Raw genomic sequence first — 17020 nt, 5'->3', positions numbered from 1 at the left:
TAGGCTGTGAGCAAAATGTTATCATTGATATAAGGATGCAATCATACATGGGTATTACCTTGTACTTTTGCCTTCTTTTTTTCTTTCTTTCTTACTCCTTTCCTTCTTGTCACAGGAAAGACCAGTAAAATCTGTGTATATTTGCTACAAGAGTAATCTGTAAAAATCCTGCCTTGAAGTATTACTCACATCACCCTGTTGCACAGTCAAATTTCATAGGAAACAAAGCACTCAATGCAACATAAATTATATCGGCATTACATCGTGAGCATAAATTATCTGAACAAAACAAAATCTGACTTTGCTTCTTGCTAGTTTGGCTACTGTTTCCATTTTAGATGCTGCAGGTCATCCTGAAATATAACTTTGTCCCTTCAGTTGTTTTTTATATTTACGTTGGTTTAATAATTCCTGACATAAGAAGCATTAAAATACAAGCATTTTCTACCTAAGGAGCTACCAGTTTGTCAGCTTCAGCGGGAGATGTGACACAGCTGAACAACTGACTCAGAAAAGAGAATATTTCTATGTACTGTGACTGATGTGCTTGTATACAGGCACTTATTTGTCTGCTGAAAGTTTTAACCCCCAAACTTTTTTCATTCTTATTGTATTTGTCTAAACCCAACAGCAAGTTCTTCAGGGCAGCAACCTGTCCCCTCGCATGTTTGTAAAGCACCATGTGCACCTATGGCACTCTGTAATAAATAATTTCCTATCTGCTTATGATTAAAGACGGCTTTCAGATGAAATATTGCGAATGGAAATGGACAAGCTAGGAGGGCAGCTTGCATTACCAGCATTATGTTGGACATTGTGCTTTGACACAGTACATCAGCCAGCATGCTATGCACAGTCTGAGTCTGCCTATAAACATTTTTGAGAACCATCTTACAAATATTCCTTACGTCCTGACGCCATGCCCCTAAATAATGCCTTGTGCAGCATAACAGATCCCTCCATTAAATGCTCTGTACTGCAATATGCCCTTGCTTGTAAGAGTATCTGTTGCTTTTTTCAGGGTTATTCTCCATGAGCAAGCTAGACACACTGTGGGGAGACTGGAAGGACATGAGTTCACAGACTCAACAGAAGGTGGAAAGAGAGTGGGATGAGCCACAGAAGGGGGAGCAGAAAGGAGACAAGGATGTTATATTAATAGGATCGCCTGATGACTCGCTTGAGGCATGCACACATCCAGACGGGTCTGCTCCCTACTTAACTGCAATCGATTTGTGGAGGTGATATAGCAAACATGAGAGTCCAGCTGAGTCCGTCGATAAAACTCCCCACATGCTTAGGATTAGCATATTTATGACAGCAAAAAGGCATGTAATACCCTTCTGGAAGTGGTCCCCAGGTCATGCTTTGCCTGCACCCCAGGAGATCCTACTGATCTACTGATCCTACTGGATCCTACTGATGGTCATCCCCAAATCCTTGCTCTTCCAGCAACTCAGCCTACACATGCCCTTGCTGCCACCCAGAAAGCAAATCGCCTTTCCCTCAGCCCTTCCAGGTCCTTCAGCTTCCCACAGAGGGACCTACTTCAGCTGTAAGACAAGGAGATGTCTGGCCTGAGAACATACAGAGAAGCCATGGCTCAGTAGTACATACCTAGATCTTTGAACTCACAAGACACAGGTTAACCAAACTGTGCCTGAGTATTATTTTTGGTTGTGTAAAATAAGTTCTTCACAGTTTCAGCTCAAAGTGAAAGCTGAACTGGGTTTTTGGCTTTTGATCACTTTAGAAGCCTGTTTTCCTTTTCCAAAAGCTGCAGTCTCCCTTTAATACAGAAGACTTCAATGTTATTTATTCTCAAACACCACATTACTGAGGCAGCCTGGTGAAGAGGTTTCTTCCTCATCAGGCTAAGAGCTGAGAAGTTTACAGCTGTGGGGAAAAGGAAGCCGAGAAGGTCACTGCGTACTTGGAGGACAACGAAAAAAGCCGTCGCCATCTGGGCAGCCCAAGTTTGTTGCTTAATAAGCAATCACAGCTCTAAACCCTCACCACACCACAAGCAACGTGGATGATTTCAGGGCATGCAGAAGAGGTTCTTCCCTCCACAGACATATATATTTCGATAGATATGGCACCCAGGAGAACTTTCTTGGAAGCACGATATTAAGACTGCAAAGTCAAACACTTAACTGGGAAATATGGGGCCTAAGGTGGTCTTTGCAGCCCCAGTCATGCTGTGGTATGATCCTTGTTTCCACAGTGAAGTGTTATTTCTCCACTGGACTCCAGCTATGCTCTGTAGGCCTGAGAGCCTTCATCTCCTCAGTGTTTGTTCTGTTTCCTTGCCTCATGCCACAGTTTCCCAATACCACTCAAGTCCTGCTTGGGATAAAAGTAATAATTTTTTCACAGCCTGTTCTTTGGCCTTCTCCACTCTTAAATTAGCGTGATTCACAGATGTTAATTATCTTATTTCCATAATGAACCTGTGAAAAAAGGGTGTATCATTAGCTCTGTATTACAGCTGGTGAGCTGAGCCACATGGCGATGCAAGTTAGTAGGTTGTATCCGCTAATTTTGCACATCCAAGCTGAAACACTCCAGGCCTGCTTTCTCCTCACTTTTTTTCTCCTGACATCATCAACTCAGTGACATTCTATACATGTCCCCAGAGACTTTAAGGTACAATATGCTGGAAAAACAGAACTTCTCCAGCAGTAGTCTCCAGGTTGTAAGCTTTAGTCCCATCACACCATGGACCATGCCTTGTTAGAGGAGGCACAGAGCCAAGACCAGCACTGGGTTATTACGCCCAACCTTTCTTGAAGCCAGTAGGAGATATTTTGCTATTCGGTTTTGACATCGTTTTCCCCACAGCAGAGAAAATCATGCTTTTTCACAAATATCTGGAATAGCAATCCAAGATTCTGGCAGACCAAGAAGAAAGGCACTATGACAGGAACAGAGTCTTTTGACTTCTCTTTTCCCAGATTCTCATCCCTGTTTCATTCATACCCAGCATCTTCTTTCTCCACCTGGCTGAGGCCACAGAGAGATGATGACTGCTTTCAGGCCTCTGGATCTGCCCAGCCTGTGCTTAAAACAAAAGCCAGTCCCGGCTAAGCTCACAGTGCACTCACTACAGGTAAAATCTGGGGGTATTTATCTGCTAAATCTCTGTTTAACATCCACGGGATGTAATATTTCAAATGTACATCCCAGTTTGGTTGAATGCTCACAAAAATGAAACTCACCTGCTATAGCAGGGAATCTTCTTGCAAAATTTCAAGTCCTCAAACCAAACCATGAAAATTGTATGGTTTAAAAGAAAAAAAGAAAAAGAAAAAAAAAAAAGAAAAAAAAAGAAAAAAGAAAAATGGGAGAGCCTGGATATTTATCCCACAGGCAAAACAACCATTAAAAAAGCCTAGGATAAATTTATCCTAGCCTCCTTTCCAGAGATAACCAAATAGCTTCAGCTAAAACTTTCCCTCAAAAAGAACCAGCAGCCTGAAGCAGATATCCAGCACAGAAAATTTCAGCTTAAACAGTTAATACTTGGTGAAGTATAAGCTCCTGGAGACAGTCTTCCATACAAGATGAGTGTGGTTATTACAGGACTCCCTGTAGGACATGCAGAGCCTGGAATGCCTTTCTCAGCACTTCCAGTACTGCTGCCTATTGCCAGACTGGCTCTACTGGGATCGGGCTCCCATTGCAACCACACATCCAGCCCAATATCAATTTCTCACCTGCTTTTTAGGGAAATACAGAATAGCAAACACAATACTGGAGAGCCACTAATCCAACACCTTGAATCCAAGCTACCTCTCTCCTGTGCATACTTGCTGCCAATGCCTAATGCCTTGTCCTTTGTCCCCTGTGGGTCTGCCACACATTTTTTAACTGGTTCATGACTTTATCCTGGAGCTAAGCGCACAATCTCCAGTCATTAGTGAGCATCATGTCTTCCTGTTGTCTTATGTATCTTGGAAAACTGTGTTTATATCTTCCTCTTTGCAATGCCAGGTGTGTCTTACACAAGCTTCCCTTACTCTTTTTGATGGACTGCAGACAGCTTGCTCATTAGTCTAGTATCTAATTGCTTATCAGTCACACTCTCGAGCTCCTTATTACTTCACTAACACAGCTACAGTAATTAGATTTCACATTTCTTTAGACTTTCATGGCATTGTTTAGCCTACTGAGGAGGCACTCGTATATGATACACACATATTATAAATTACCTCCTGTAATTATCATATTCATTATAATATATAACACATACATACACACACATCTCAAACCTCTGCAGTTATAAGTGTTCGGCATGCTCTGCCAGCATCTCTGAATGTTTATTTTAACCTGTGTGAGGCTTCACCCGTCTGTGACCCTTGGCTCACAAACCGTGCCCAATCGCATCATTTTCTGCCTCTCACACACCACCACCACTTGCCTCCACCGCAAAACAAACATCTCAGATCTGTTTGCTGCAGGGATGAAAATCCTTTTAGGCAGAAACATGAATTTGATGTTCAGTACAGAAGCAAGCAGAAGAGTCGCTTGAGCCGTCAGACCTTATTTTTGGGGATAACACAGGTTTTATGCCGATTTTGTCTAATTTGATGTGTTTCTTTAACACCTATCCTCTAAGCCTTGAGCTTTCTTTTTAGGGAGATCATTCTCCACATTTATTACTGCACTTAAAAAGCAACGATAATTCATTTAACATTTCAAAACAGAATTCTGTGGGCATTTAGGATGGATGACTTTTTTTCCTGGGGATCATGTGTGAAATGTGTGCTGGTTTCTGTATTTCTATTCGGTTCCAGAGGCAAAAAGCTGCATGCAAGGGTGGCATGAAAAATTGGGCACCTCTTTTTCAAGTGAATGAAATAAGTGATTGCACCAGACAGTTAAACCTAGCAAGACAAACAGGTAATTCCCACCAAATTGGAAAAGGGCCATATCACCACAGGCTCCATCTACGGAAGTACGCTAAGCAGACCCAGGGGACAGAGCATTTTATTCAGTGTTATGGATGTAGCCATAGAGACTGCATGTGGTATCCAGATTGTGTCATCACCCTGCTGTGGCGCACACTTACAGTTGCAGGTGGAGATGGTGACATCTGGGGACTGAGGAGCTATCTCCTAAAGACAGACAAACACACCTGGGCACGGATGCATCCCTCAGCCATGGGAAACATCTCCTCTGTCCCAGGTCATCCCTGGGCTGCCAGCAGCTCCTGGTCCAGGTCATGCCACCCAGACCCAGCATTGTGCTTTCTCAGCTGAATCTGTTCAGCAAAGTGTACGTGGAGATGAAACTAATGCCACACATGAAAGAAGAGCAGTGAGTACAGGAACATTTTGTAGCTCTGGAGGTCAAAGTCCTGCTGAGGTCAAAGAAGAGATATTAGGACAAAAAAAAAAAAAAAAAAAAAAAAGAGGAAAAAGAAGTTTTCTCTTGGCCTCCACACTCATGAAGTCAGCTACATGTGGTACAGAAACCCTTAAAACAGAAGTCCTGTGCAAAACACTCAAGAGTACCGCAACAATTTAGGAACACAAACTTCTGAGAAGTTGCCTTCTCATCCAGTCTGTATGAATACTAGTTCTTTCCAAATTTCTTGTAAGAGGACGTGCTTGCTCTTTGGCCAAAACAACCTCTTTGTTGTTGTGTGCCATTTCCCCACCTTGCTCTGCCTCAGATCAGACTGCATTTTGGGCAGCAAGATGCTGGTAGTTCTCAAATCTAAAATCCATCCTGATGAGAAAGATGATGTACCAAAGGTGGAGACAGTGAGGTGGGTCTCAGACAGACTGAATTCATCACTGTCTTAACTGTCAGGCAGAGAAGACTCCTTGTCATGCAGAAATAAAGACTCAGGCTTGGCAGCAGGGAAGGGGATCCATGCATGAGGATGCCAGCAAGCCAAGCCAGCCTATGGGCTCCAGCATCTCCCAAGGGGACCGGGGGGCTCCTGCCAGCACCTAGGAGGACCAGATGGCAGAAAATCACAGCTCCCTCAGCTTGGAGTGGGCAAACAGTGCTCCTTGCCTTGTGGTCATACCTCAGCACTGGGTGTTGGACAGCAAAGAGCACCAAGAGGGCAACGCGGTGTGGCAGCCCCCAGGCAGGATGCTTAAGCCCCCCGAAAGCGGCCAGCGGAGCGAAGATGCTCGGTGTGAATAGAGCCCATTCCCTGGCAGGCGGCCAAGCACAGCAGCCGCCGGCGCCCGGGCTCGTCCCCCCGCGGTCGCGGGCTCTTGAAGAGAAGTGACGCGCGGCACGCTCTTGCTCACAGCCTGCTGCTGCTCGGGAGGCTGGGAGAAGGAGAGACTTAGTCCTGCACAGCTGGGGGCTCTGACTTTGCAAGCCGATTGAGATGGAGGACAGGGGGGAGTGGGGGGGGGGAGAAGGAGAGGCGAGATGGAGGCAGAGATTTCCCTCCAGCCTCCAGCACAAAGGCCGAGCCCCTGCCTCCCCCTTGCATTTTTCCCCCCTCTCAGAAACAACCAGAAGTTCAGGGTACAAATGGGCAAAGCTGTGAAAACCAGCCCAAAACTCAGAAGCTATGGCACTGCACCCAAGCTCATTAACCCTGCTGTGACAAGGGGCTAATTAGCTCAAACATGGCACCATGTAACTGTGACTTCTCCATCTCCAAGAACCCAAAGAAGATCACTTCACAGAGCCTCCCCCTGCCATGTCTATCAGCAAAGGGGCCAAGGAATCAAGTGTGGGGGAATATGAGAAATGTTAGGAAGGAGGCAGAGGAATGAGGCCATGCTTATTTGGTGTGGTACAGGGCAAGGGCAGCTGTCTGGCCAGGGGCAGAGGAAGGACATCCAGCAAGGGATCTTGCTCGCGAAACAGCGAGTGAGCTGCCTCCCTGAGAAGTCAGTGGAGCCCATCCCAACAGCCACACATAAGTGTTCACAGAGGGCTGTACATCTTCGTGGTAGCTGAAAGGTGGATTTCTTCCTCCCATTCATCATTCGTAAGAGTCTGAAATCCCAAACAGTCCTTCAAGGAGGAGAGCACGAATGAGGCCCAGGAGGAAACAAGGAGCTGCTGGAGGAAAGCCAAATATACCAACCTGGACACCTTCAAAGTGGTATGAAAGGCATCCCAGCCAGGTGTATGGGAGCAGCCACGGAGAGCGAGCTTCTATTCACAACATCCAGGGAGAGAAACTTTCTGGTTCCCCTGTTTAATGTCCTACTGCTCTGACCCCTAAAATAAAAAGCAGCAAGGTAAAATAGGGAGAAAGAACCTGTGTAATAAAGGTTGTTCTTCCTAAGGATGCCTCTGATCTAGTAACAGGCCTGGTGCTGGGCACGTAGCAGGATTTGGGCTGTCATCACCTGGCATACCCACAGGTTGCAGTGTGCTGTCATTGCAACTGCTCTGCGTGGTACCCAAGTGCTCTGCAGACATGAGGGGCTGAGTCTGAGAGAGCCTAAAGCCCTCATCCATGCTAAAAGATGTCAAATCCCCACTGGACTCGATGGTAGCTGAGTACCTAAATACCCCAGACCTTGGTGGAGCTGGGCTTCATTAGCTTGCTCCAGATCACAGAGCTGAGAACTGAGCCTGGGCACCTGGCTCGTGATTTAACAGCTGCGAAGCCTCATCGATCTCTTCTCATGCAGAAAAAGTACAGAGAGCTGGCGAAGACGGGGGCAGAAGAGAGGAGGTACAAAAGTGCCAGCAGGTGCTTGACTCCTTTGCACCACGAGTTTAAGGATATGTGGGACCATGGCCTGGGTGCTGGGGTAGGAGGGAAAAACTCAGGCCTAGCCACCTCAAGGATTTTCCCAGTCCCCTGTCATCACCTCAAAGGCAAGACAGACCAGGGAATACCCCAAAAATCCCCCAGAGGACCCTAGCTGCAGACCTCGAGGAATGCACTGCTCCAGGGATACCTCCAGGCAGCACACACGAGGCCCATGCTGTGTGGGGACTGTGAAGAACTGGTCCTTTGTTTCCCTCTCCTTTGTTTTAACCTCTCGAATCAAAGACCCCAGCTGCTACTCTGAGAGAGGCTAGAAATTAATCCAATTAAAAAATAAATTCCTTGCGGAATCAGAACTGCTTGCCGGGTGGGGGGTACGGGCACACGATTTCTTTATTCTGCAGAACAAACTCTCATTTTATAGCTCACGTTTCACAGAAGGGAGACAGAGGCAGGGAAGCATTTGAAGCAAATATAACAAGCAGATGATCGGGGTGATTTATAACCCTGGTACCCAACTGCGGCTCACGGGAAGGATGGCAGCTCTCTCTTCTATAGCCTACAAGGCCAGAGACAATGCCGTGTGCTCCCCTCGAACACAAACAGCCACGGAGCAACAAAACCCTTTGCCGCTTCGTTCCACTCCTTTGTTTTCCAGAGTTTTGGTCAGCCTGGGCTTGTGGAGCTTGACAGGTTAACCCACACTTCCTTGGTTGCAGCAGAAGTGATTAAACAGGGGGGGATTGTTTAGGCCGGGAAGCAGAAGGAGCTCCTTTGTTTTTGTAGATCACTCAAAGGCAGCCGAGCCATGGTGCCAGAGAAGAAAGAGGCAGGGGCTGAGAGAAAAGGGAGACGGGTTTCCAAGGAGGGACTTTGTGCCACCAGCTCTGCAGGCTCGGAGATGTGGGGTGGGGGGACACGCTGTGTCCCAGCTTCAGGGTTGGAGAGAAGTTGGACGGAACCTCACCCAAATACCAGACTCACCCATATTCCTTTCCAGGCTCAGCAAAGCCTGGACAAAGTCAAAGCATGTCAATGTCATGTCCTTGTAGCATCCCACCCCACCACCCCAAGGGCATGCAGCCATCATGCAGCTTGTGCTGAGGGGGATCAGGGCCAAGGAGAGAGAGGGATGTTCATATCCAGAGCCTGGTGCTCCAAAGATCTCAAACGTAACACAGTCACCTCTATATAAATCATGGCTTGCTTCCATGGTCCCATGCATTAAGTTGCTCCCTCAAGGTGTATGTGGTGCTGAGGTACATGCTGGGCCCTATGAGAGTCCTGCCTTCCCTCACAGCCCCCACAGCTGGAAGTGTGAAGGGAAGAAGAGGAGAAGATCCTGACTTTTTGTCACCCTCTGTAAGGCCATGACTGTTTGGGGAGAGGAGTAGAGCACCCACAAGCTTTACTGGATCAGAATTGAGGGGAATGCAAAATTAAAACTAGAAAGAGGAACCTGCAGCGATTTGTTGGCCATCAGTCCAACTTGGTTGCTGTTGGCATCGGGCTGGTGGGCTGGGAGTGCTTTCAGCCCTTGAGAGCAAGGCATTACCCTGAGATTCAGGCTCATGGGGATGGGTGGGGAGTCTTTTGCTTTTTTCTTGTCCTGACACCCACCTCTCAGAGCAGCTTTGCTTTCTGCATCAAAGAGGTCCGGGAAGGAGCTTGGCAGTGGAGATCAGAGCTCCGGACACCACAAAATGCCTCCTTCTTAGCAGGCTCCGAGTCTCCGCAACAGCACTAAGTGCAAGAGGGCTGGTGAATTATTAAAACAACCTCTCAACAGCTCCGGATAAACCTCCAGTGCCTCCGATTCAAAAGAAGGCTGTGGTGTGAGAATCCCCATTAGTAACAATACACACAGTTTGCGAGAACATATGTCCCTGCATGGAGCAATCAACCAATCTGGGCTGTTTAACCATAATATTTCAAAGAAGCGCTTTTAACGCAGCTGATCCGTATGTTTATTTTTTGAGCTGTAAAACAAGATTCTTCACTAGCCTTTACGAACATTTCTGTAATGGACTTTATCCAAACTATTGGGGAGAAGGCTTTGCTCCAGTGGAGCGACTGATATGTATTTTTTTTTTAACTCAGAATCACGATTGTGGAAAAATAATAACTCGAGCAGACAGAAAGTGCATTTTGACCTCAGGAAAAAAAAAAAAAAAAAAAAAAGGCAAGAGGAGCAAGACCCCACTGGGACCCTTTTAAGAAAGGGTTTGGATCGAGAGAGTCTGTGAGATGGGGAATGCATAGATGAGAAGGGAGAAGGCTTTCCAAGCCCGTCCTGATGCAGATATTTGAGTACGCATGGAAGATACATTTCTTTGCACCCTTTTCTCCTGCAAAATGCGTGGGAGGTGAATGCGAGCCCTGTTGTATTGATTGATTGATTTTATATAAAGAATACAAGCTCCTCCTGGAATAGCCATGCCTTTACGGGGACGGGGGGCAAAGGGGTAGGGTGAAGGCGGGGGGGACGACGGGGGGGACGGTCTGGTCTCCTTCCCTGCTCGATCTAATCCTAATTAAAAATAAATTACATGCTGTATGGAACTTGAAATGGCAAAGATAATCCTGTTACACACGAGGGGCCGCCCCGCTGCCCGCTGCCCGCTCCCGGCCAGCGGCCCCGTTCCCAGGCGCGCAGCCCCCGGCCCAACACGACCCGGTCCAACACATCCCAGGCCAACACAACCCGGTCCCACGCATCCCGTTCCAACATGACCCGCTCCAACACGACCCGCTCCAACCCTCCCCGGCACCGCATCTCCCCTCCCTCCCGCGGAGCTCCTAGGGGCCGGAGAAAAGAGCTCGGCGGAGCCTTTTGGTATGGAAAGAAGGCGTTTGGGGAGCTTTTGTCGGCGGCGGTGCGTGTCTACCCCCCTCCCCCCCAACCACCACCACCACCACCCCCCTTTGCTCCCCCCTCGTCCCCGCAGCGAGCGCTGCTGCGCTCCTTAAATCCCATTTCCATAAGCCGGCGCTGCGGGCCCGCCGCGCTCGCGTGCCGCCCCGCGCAACCCCCGCGCAACGCCCGCGCAGCGCAACGCGGCGGCCAAAGGGGACCCCGGGGAGCCCCCTGCAACGGGGACGGAGCCGGGAGGGGGGAAGGAACCGGAGCTGGAGCCCCCCTATCCGCCCCCCAGCCCCGCTGGTCTGTCCCGGCCGAGGAAGAGGAGAGGATGGAGGAGAGGAGGAGGAGGAGGAGGGTAGAAGAAGAGGAGGAGGAGGGTGGAGGAAGGACACGCGGCTTTGGGGGACCCCGGTGCAGCGGCGGGCAGATGGCTTCGTTCCCCCGGTCCGTGCCAGGTTTCAGCCTCATGCTGTTATTTTGTTCTGCTGGAACGAGGCTGGTGTTGCTTCCCAGAGAGGCCCTATTAGGACAAAAAAGAAAATCCCGTGAATAGGCGTAACAGGGCACCAGGAGGGATAGGTCTTAAATGTATTTTAATATGAGCTGGGCATTGTGTGTAATTCAGCGCTCATCATCGTTTAGTCAAAGAGTTATGGCAGTGATTGGGGATGAATAGGGGGACATAATGGATACATGTGGCGTTTGCTCATTATATTCAACTTAGTCCAACTCCTCTGTGGAAACTGTTCAACTTTCTCTCCCTTTAGCCTGTCATAGTGAAATAATACAGACATTGGTTCCTCAAATGGGATAGCCTGCCATGCTATTATATTTCTGCAGCTAACGAGGGCTTCATAAGCCTTTGATACAGCCTGATCTTTGAAACCTTTCCAAATCTCCTCAAGCTTATGCTAAATCCTATTTGGAACTTTTTTTTTTCTTTCTTTCTTTCTTTCTTTTTTTTTTTTTTTCCCTTTCGCCTGCTAGTGCCCCAGGCTTAAGAAACCCGGGCGGTGACATGCATACTAAAGCATGCGGGGACACCTCCTGAAAGGCGACTTACAGCGCGGATCACAGGCTCTCACGCGAGGAACACACCACCGCGGGCGCGGATGTGAAAGCGACCGAAACCCCCCCGGCCGCGCCCCGCTGAGCCGGCCCGCGCCCGCCCGCACCCTCCCGCGGACCAGCACGGCACGGCACGGCACGGCAGGGGATGGGATGGGATGCTACGGCACGGGATGTCACGGCACGGGATGCCATGGCACGGGATGGGATGGGATGGCACGGCACGGGATGGGATGGGATGGCACGGGATGGGATGGCACGGCACGGCATGGGATGGCACGGCACGGCATGGGATGGCACGGCACGGCACAGCCCACGGCAGCACCTGTCCGCCGCCGGGAGCCTCCGGAGGGAAAAGGAAGGGGAAGAAAGAAAGAAAAGGGGGGACAGAGAAAGAAAGAAAAAAAATAAATAAAAAATGAAAGCAGAAAAATAAATAAAAAATAGAGGAAAAAAAGACGAAATACACGGGAACTAAAAAGCGGGAAAAAAACGGGAGGGGAGGGAAAAAAGGAAAAAAAAATGCCGAAACGAGCCCCCCGCCCCGCAGAGTTCTCGCGAACAAAGGCGGGCGCCCCTCGCTGCCCGCCGCCCCGGCCGCCGCAGCCGCCCCGCGGAGGGGGTGTCCGGGCGGCGCCCCCCGCGCCGCTCCCATTGGCTCCTCCGGGCCGCCATTTGCATAGCGCCGTCTATTAAAGGCGGCGCCGGGGCGCGGAGGGGCGCAGACGGCGCTGGTGGGCGGTGGGCGAGCGGATCCGCGTCCATCCCCGCGCCCCGCAGGTGCCATGGGCCCGCTGCGGCTGCTGGCAGCCAGCTGCCTGCTGGCCATGTCCCGCTGCAAGACGGTGAGGTACCGCACCGACGAGGAAGGGGCTCCGGGCACGGTGATCGGCACGCTGGCCGATGAGATGCCGGTGAAGGCTCCCGGGGAGATGAGCTTCCGACTGATGCGGCAGTTCAGCAACAGCTCGCTGGTGCGGGTGCGGGAGGAGGACGGGCAGCTGAGCATCGGGGAAGCGGGGCTGGACCGGGAGCGGCTGTGTGGGCAGGCCCCGCAGTGCGTGCTGGCCTTCGACGTGGTGAGCTGCTGGAGGGAGCGCTACCGCCTGGTGCACGTGGAGCTGGAGGTGCGCGACATCAATGACAACGCGCCGCGCTTCCCCCGGGCGCAGATGACGCTGGAGGTGTCGGAGAGTGCCGCACCTGGCACGCGCCTCCCGCTGGAGGTGGCGGTGGATGAGGACGTGGGCTCCAACTCCATCCAGAGCTTCCAGGTCTCCCTCAACAGCCACTTTGGAGTGGAGGCACAGACGCGAGCAGATGGGGCACGCTGCGCTGACCTGGTGCTGCTCCAGGAGCTGGACCGTGAGCGCCAGCCCTCCTACACCCTGGAACTGGTGGCCAAGGACGGCGGCAGCCCAGCACGCTCGGGCACAGCCACCGTGCACGTCCGTGTCCTCGACGCCAATGACAACAGCCCCACTTTCGCCCGGGGCTCAGTCACAGTGGAGCTGCCTGAGGATGCGCCACCCGGCTCCCTGCTGCTCGACCTGGACGCTGATGACCCTGATGAGGGCCCCAATGGGGAAGTGGTCTACGCCTTTGGCAGCCAGGTGCCCCCCGAGGCACGGCGGCTCTTCCGCCTCGACCCGCGCTCTGGCCGCCTGACGCTGGAGGCCGCCGTGGACTATGAGCGCACCCGCACCTACGAGCTGGACGTGCGTGCCCAGGACCGTGGCGCCAGCCCCCGTGCTGCCACCTGCACCGTCATCGTGCGCCTCGCCGACGTCAACGACAACGCGCCACGCATCAGCATCAGTGCCCTCCGTGGTGCTGGCAGTGCTGCTGGCGTGGCCTACGTCAGCGAGGCAGCGGCCAGCGAGAGCTTCGTGGCCCTGGTCAGTGCCTCTGACCGTGACTCAGGTGCCAACGGGCAAGTGCGCTGCAGCCTCCGTGGCCATGACCACTTTGCCCTGCAGCGTGCCTATGAGGACAGCTACATGATCGTCACCACGGCAGCACTGGACCGTGAACGCATCCCTGAGTATAACCTCACCGTGGTGGCTGAGGACCTGGGCTCACCACCCTTCAAGACCGTCCGCCAGTACACGGTGCGGGTGAGCGATGAGAATGACAACGCACCACTCTTTGCCAAGCCCCTCTATGAGGTGGCCGTGCCGGAGAACAACCCCCCAGGTGCCTACATCACCACTGTGGTGGCCCGAGACCCTGATCTTGGCCACAATGGTAAGGTCACCTACAGACTGCTGGAGACCCAAGTCATGGGGGCCCCCATCTCCACCTATGTCTCAGTGGATCCCGCCACTGGGGCCATCTATGCCCTTAGGACGTTCAACTATGAGATACTCAAGCAGCTGGACCTGAGGATCCAGGCCACCGATGGAGGCTCCCCACAGCTCTCCAGTAGCACTCTTGTCAAGGTGAGGATGGTGGACCAGAACGACAACCCTCCTGTCATCATCCACCCAGTGCTCACCAATGGGTCAGTGGAAATCGGCGTGTCCAGCAAGACCTCCCGTGACTCCCTGGTGGCCCAGATCAAAGCTCGAGATGCAGATGATGGGGCCAATGCTGAGCTCACCTTTGCCTTCCTGGAAGAGCCCCAGCAGGACCTTTTCACTATTAACCCGAGCACTGGGGACATTGTGCTGACGGGCGACCTCTCTGAAGAGCTGGGACAGCTGTTCAAGGTCATCCTCACTGTGACAGACAATGGCAGACCCCCTCTGGCCACGACTGCCACAGTCAACTTCCTGGTGACGGCCACTGCTCCTTCCAGTATTCAGGAGGTAGCCAAGCCCAGCTCCTGGGAAGGAAAGGCTTTGCAGTGGGACATCCCTCTGATCGTGATCATTGTCCTGGCGGGCAGCTGCACCCTCCTCCTGGTGGCCATCATCACCATCGCCACCACCTGCAACAGGCGCAAGAAGGGGAATGAGATCAAAAACAACACCTCCTTGAAGGAGCAGATAGACATCTCCCACCTGGAGAAGGGCCGGCAGGAGGACGGCAGCCCGAGGGGAAATGTGTTTGAGGTACGAACCTTTCCCAGCAAAACCTCTTTCACCAGTCCCGACCCTTCTCCGGCAGCCGAAGAGATCTCTGCCGCTGAGAGCAGCAGCGACAGCACTGGCCTCTACGAGGGTCAGAAGAGGCTCAGAGGACCCAGCGGGGAGGTAAGGTCCTGCCGTGTCCTGGGAAGGGGAGGGTGGAAGGAGGGGTTTGTGCATGGAGAGGGGGGATGTAAAATCACAGAGATGCAGTTCTGATGTCAATTTACCCTATACTTCTTCCCTCTCCTTTGACCCCCCCCCCCACCTCAGCAGGGTTTTGCTGCTGCTCCGAGCTTTGGCAAAGAGCCTGCTCCCCCCGTGGCCATCTGGAAGGGGCACTCCTTCAACACCATCTCTGGCCGAGAGGCAGAGAAGTTCAGCGGCAAAGACAGCGGCAAAGGCGACAGCGATTTCAATGACAGCGACTCGGACATCAGCGGAGATGCCCTGAAGAAGGACCTCATCACGCACATGCAGAATGGTAAGGAGTCAGCCCCTGCTCCCAGCTGTCCGGACAGACAGACGGACAGGGGGGTGCATGGAGGGACCTGTCAGGGTGCTGCGAATAGCTGGGGGCTGGTGGGGAGGGGAACCTGATGCTTCCCTCCAGAGCTGCCTGACTCAAACTGCCTGCCTCTTCCCAGCAGGCTGCTAAATGCTGCTTTCGCTCCACACCGAGCATCCAGCACGAATTAGCAGAGCTGGAAGTGCTTTAGAATCGTGTGTGCTTTTTTTTTTTCCCCTCCCCAAAAATTTTCCCTGAAAGTTAAACTGAGAAGCGCCCGTAGCAAAATGACGTAGCCCTGCCTTCCCCAGTGTGCCTTTTCATTGTGCCGTAGAGCATCGCTGCCCGACTGAGTCATCCCGTGATTGATAACTCTGAGGATTAGGGATGGCGCGGGTTTGTCCCTGCAGTAACCACAGGTTTCTTGCTCCCTCTAGGTCTGTGGGCTTGTACAGCTGAGTGCAAGATCCTGGGTCACTCGGACCGCTGCTGGAGCCCGTCCTGCGGCCGAGCCAACCCCCACCCCTCTCCCCACCCCTCGGCGCCCCTCTCCACCTTCTGCAAAAGCACCTCCTTGCCCAGGGACCCCCTCCGCAGGGACAACTTTTACCAGGCCCAGCTGCCGAAGACAGTGGGGCTCCAGAGCGTCTACGAGAAGGTGCTGCACAGGGACTTTGACCGGACGATCACGCTGCTCTCCCCACCGCGTCCCGCACGGCTCCCCGACCTCCAGGAGATCGGGGTGCCCCTCTACCCAGCCCCCTCGACTAGATACCTGGGTCCCCAGACTGACACCACTGAGAAAGTGTAGCCCTACCTGCTCCCCAGCCCCATACACACGTCCCCACACGCACACGACTCGGTCGCTCCCGGGAGCCTTTAAGTTATTGACCAGATCCAGTGTTGTACATGTAAATATGCAAGATGTGCCTTAAAACATGAAGTTGTTGGGAAAGATTTCCAATCACGTCGGTACTGTTTGGTATTTGCAAACAAAAAAAAAAATGGAATTGTTTGTAGTTAATGTAATTTTTATGAAATGTGCAGTATTTAATTTTTTGTTTCTTTCGATGTTTTCTACATTATTTTTTTTTAATTTTGGTTTGCCCATGGCCTGCCATTTTTGTAGTGTTTTTAACCTGTACAGTGTGTAATGTAATGTTTGTACATAATGAAAAATTGGTTATATTTTTATATAATAAAAGCTTAAAAATGGGAATTCTTGCCAAAGGAACTGTCTGAAAGACACAATAATTAATAATATCCTGAATATGTAGAATCTTGTAAGGGAAATTCCTCTTTCACAGTATAATAACCTAAGCAACCCAGTGTACTGAGAAGTTTGACTTGCCAAATGTGACTTGTATTTCTTGAGTCTGTGGTCAGTTTAAAGTTAAATGTTATTTAATTGCCTTTGGTTCCTGTAATCTGTGTCACTGATAAACACTAATAAAGGTTTTGTGATGTGTTGGAGGGATCTGTCCATTGATTTTTGTGCTTCAGACCTTATATGTCTTTACAGGTCAAAAAAACTGTTCTGTGCAGAAAAATGTAGGGGGGGAGGAGTGTGAAGGATGCTTCCTCTGGTCTCACCTGTTCCTCATCTCCAGCACCACCTCCCTGGAGATGTAGCTCTAGAGTTTGTAATGATGGGGTGCAGAGAAAGGAAAGGTACGTGCTAGAGCTGCTTTTTGCTGCCTGGGCTGAGCTCTTCCAGCCTGATCCTCTGCTGGTGGTAATCAGTGTAACTTGAATGAAACTACGTCAGTCAGCTGAAGTGTTCGTGATGCAAAAACCTC

The 17020-nt window shown here is 51.2% G+C and overlaps 1 protein-coding gene across 3 annotated transcripts; it reads left to right on the top strand.

Annotated features, from left to right (window-relative positions):
- The first annotated feature begins 12407 nt into the window (after positions 1–12407).
- On the top strand, positions 12408–16570 carry PCDH8 (protocadherin 8). 3 transcript variants are annotated; one of them, XM_082784717.1, is made up of 3 exons: positions 12408–14698; positions 14987–15197; positions 15659–16570. In XM_082784717.1, the coding sequence occupies exons 1-3, from the start codon at positions 12428–12430 to the stop codon at positions 16030–16032; spliced, it is 2856 nt and encodes a 951-aa protein (XP_082640843.1). In that variant the 5' UTR covers positions 12408–12427; the 3' UTR covers positions 16033–16570. The 3 variants fall into 3 exon arrangements, with proteins under 3 accessions (XP_082640843.1, XP_082640842.1, XP_082640841.1); XM_082784716.1 differs by having other exon boundaries at positions 12408–14839; positions 14990–15197; XM_082784715.1 differs by having other exon boundaries at positions 12408–14839.
- Positions 16571–17020: the final 450 nt, after the last annotated feature.

Source organism: Aythya marila (assembly GCF_965140915.1).
Source record: "Aythya marila genome assembly, chromosome: 1".
In the NCBI taxonomy this organism is placed as follows: domain Eukaryota; kingdom Metazoa; phylum Chordata; class Aves; order Anseriformes; family Anatidae; genus Aythya; species Aythya marila.
This window is presented reverse-complemented; position numbering and strand designations above follow the sequence as displayed.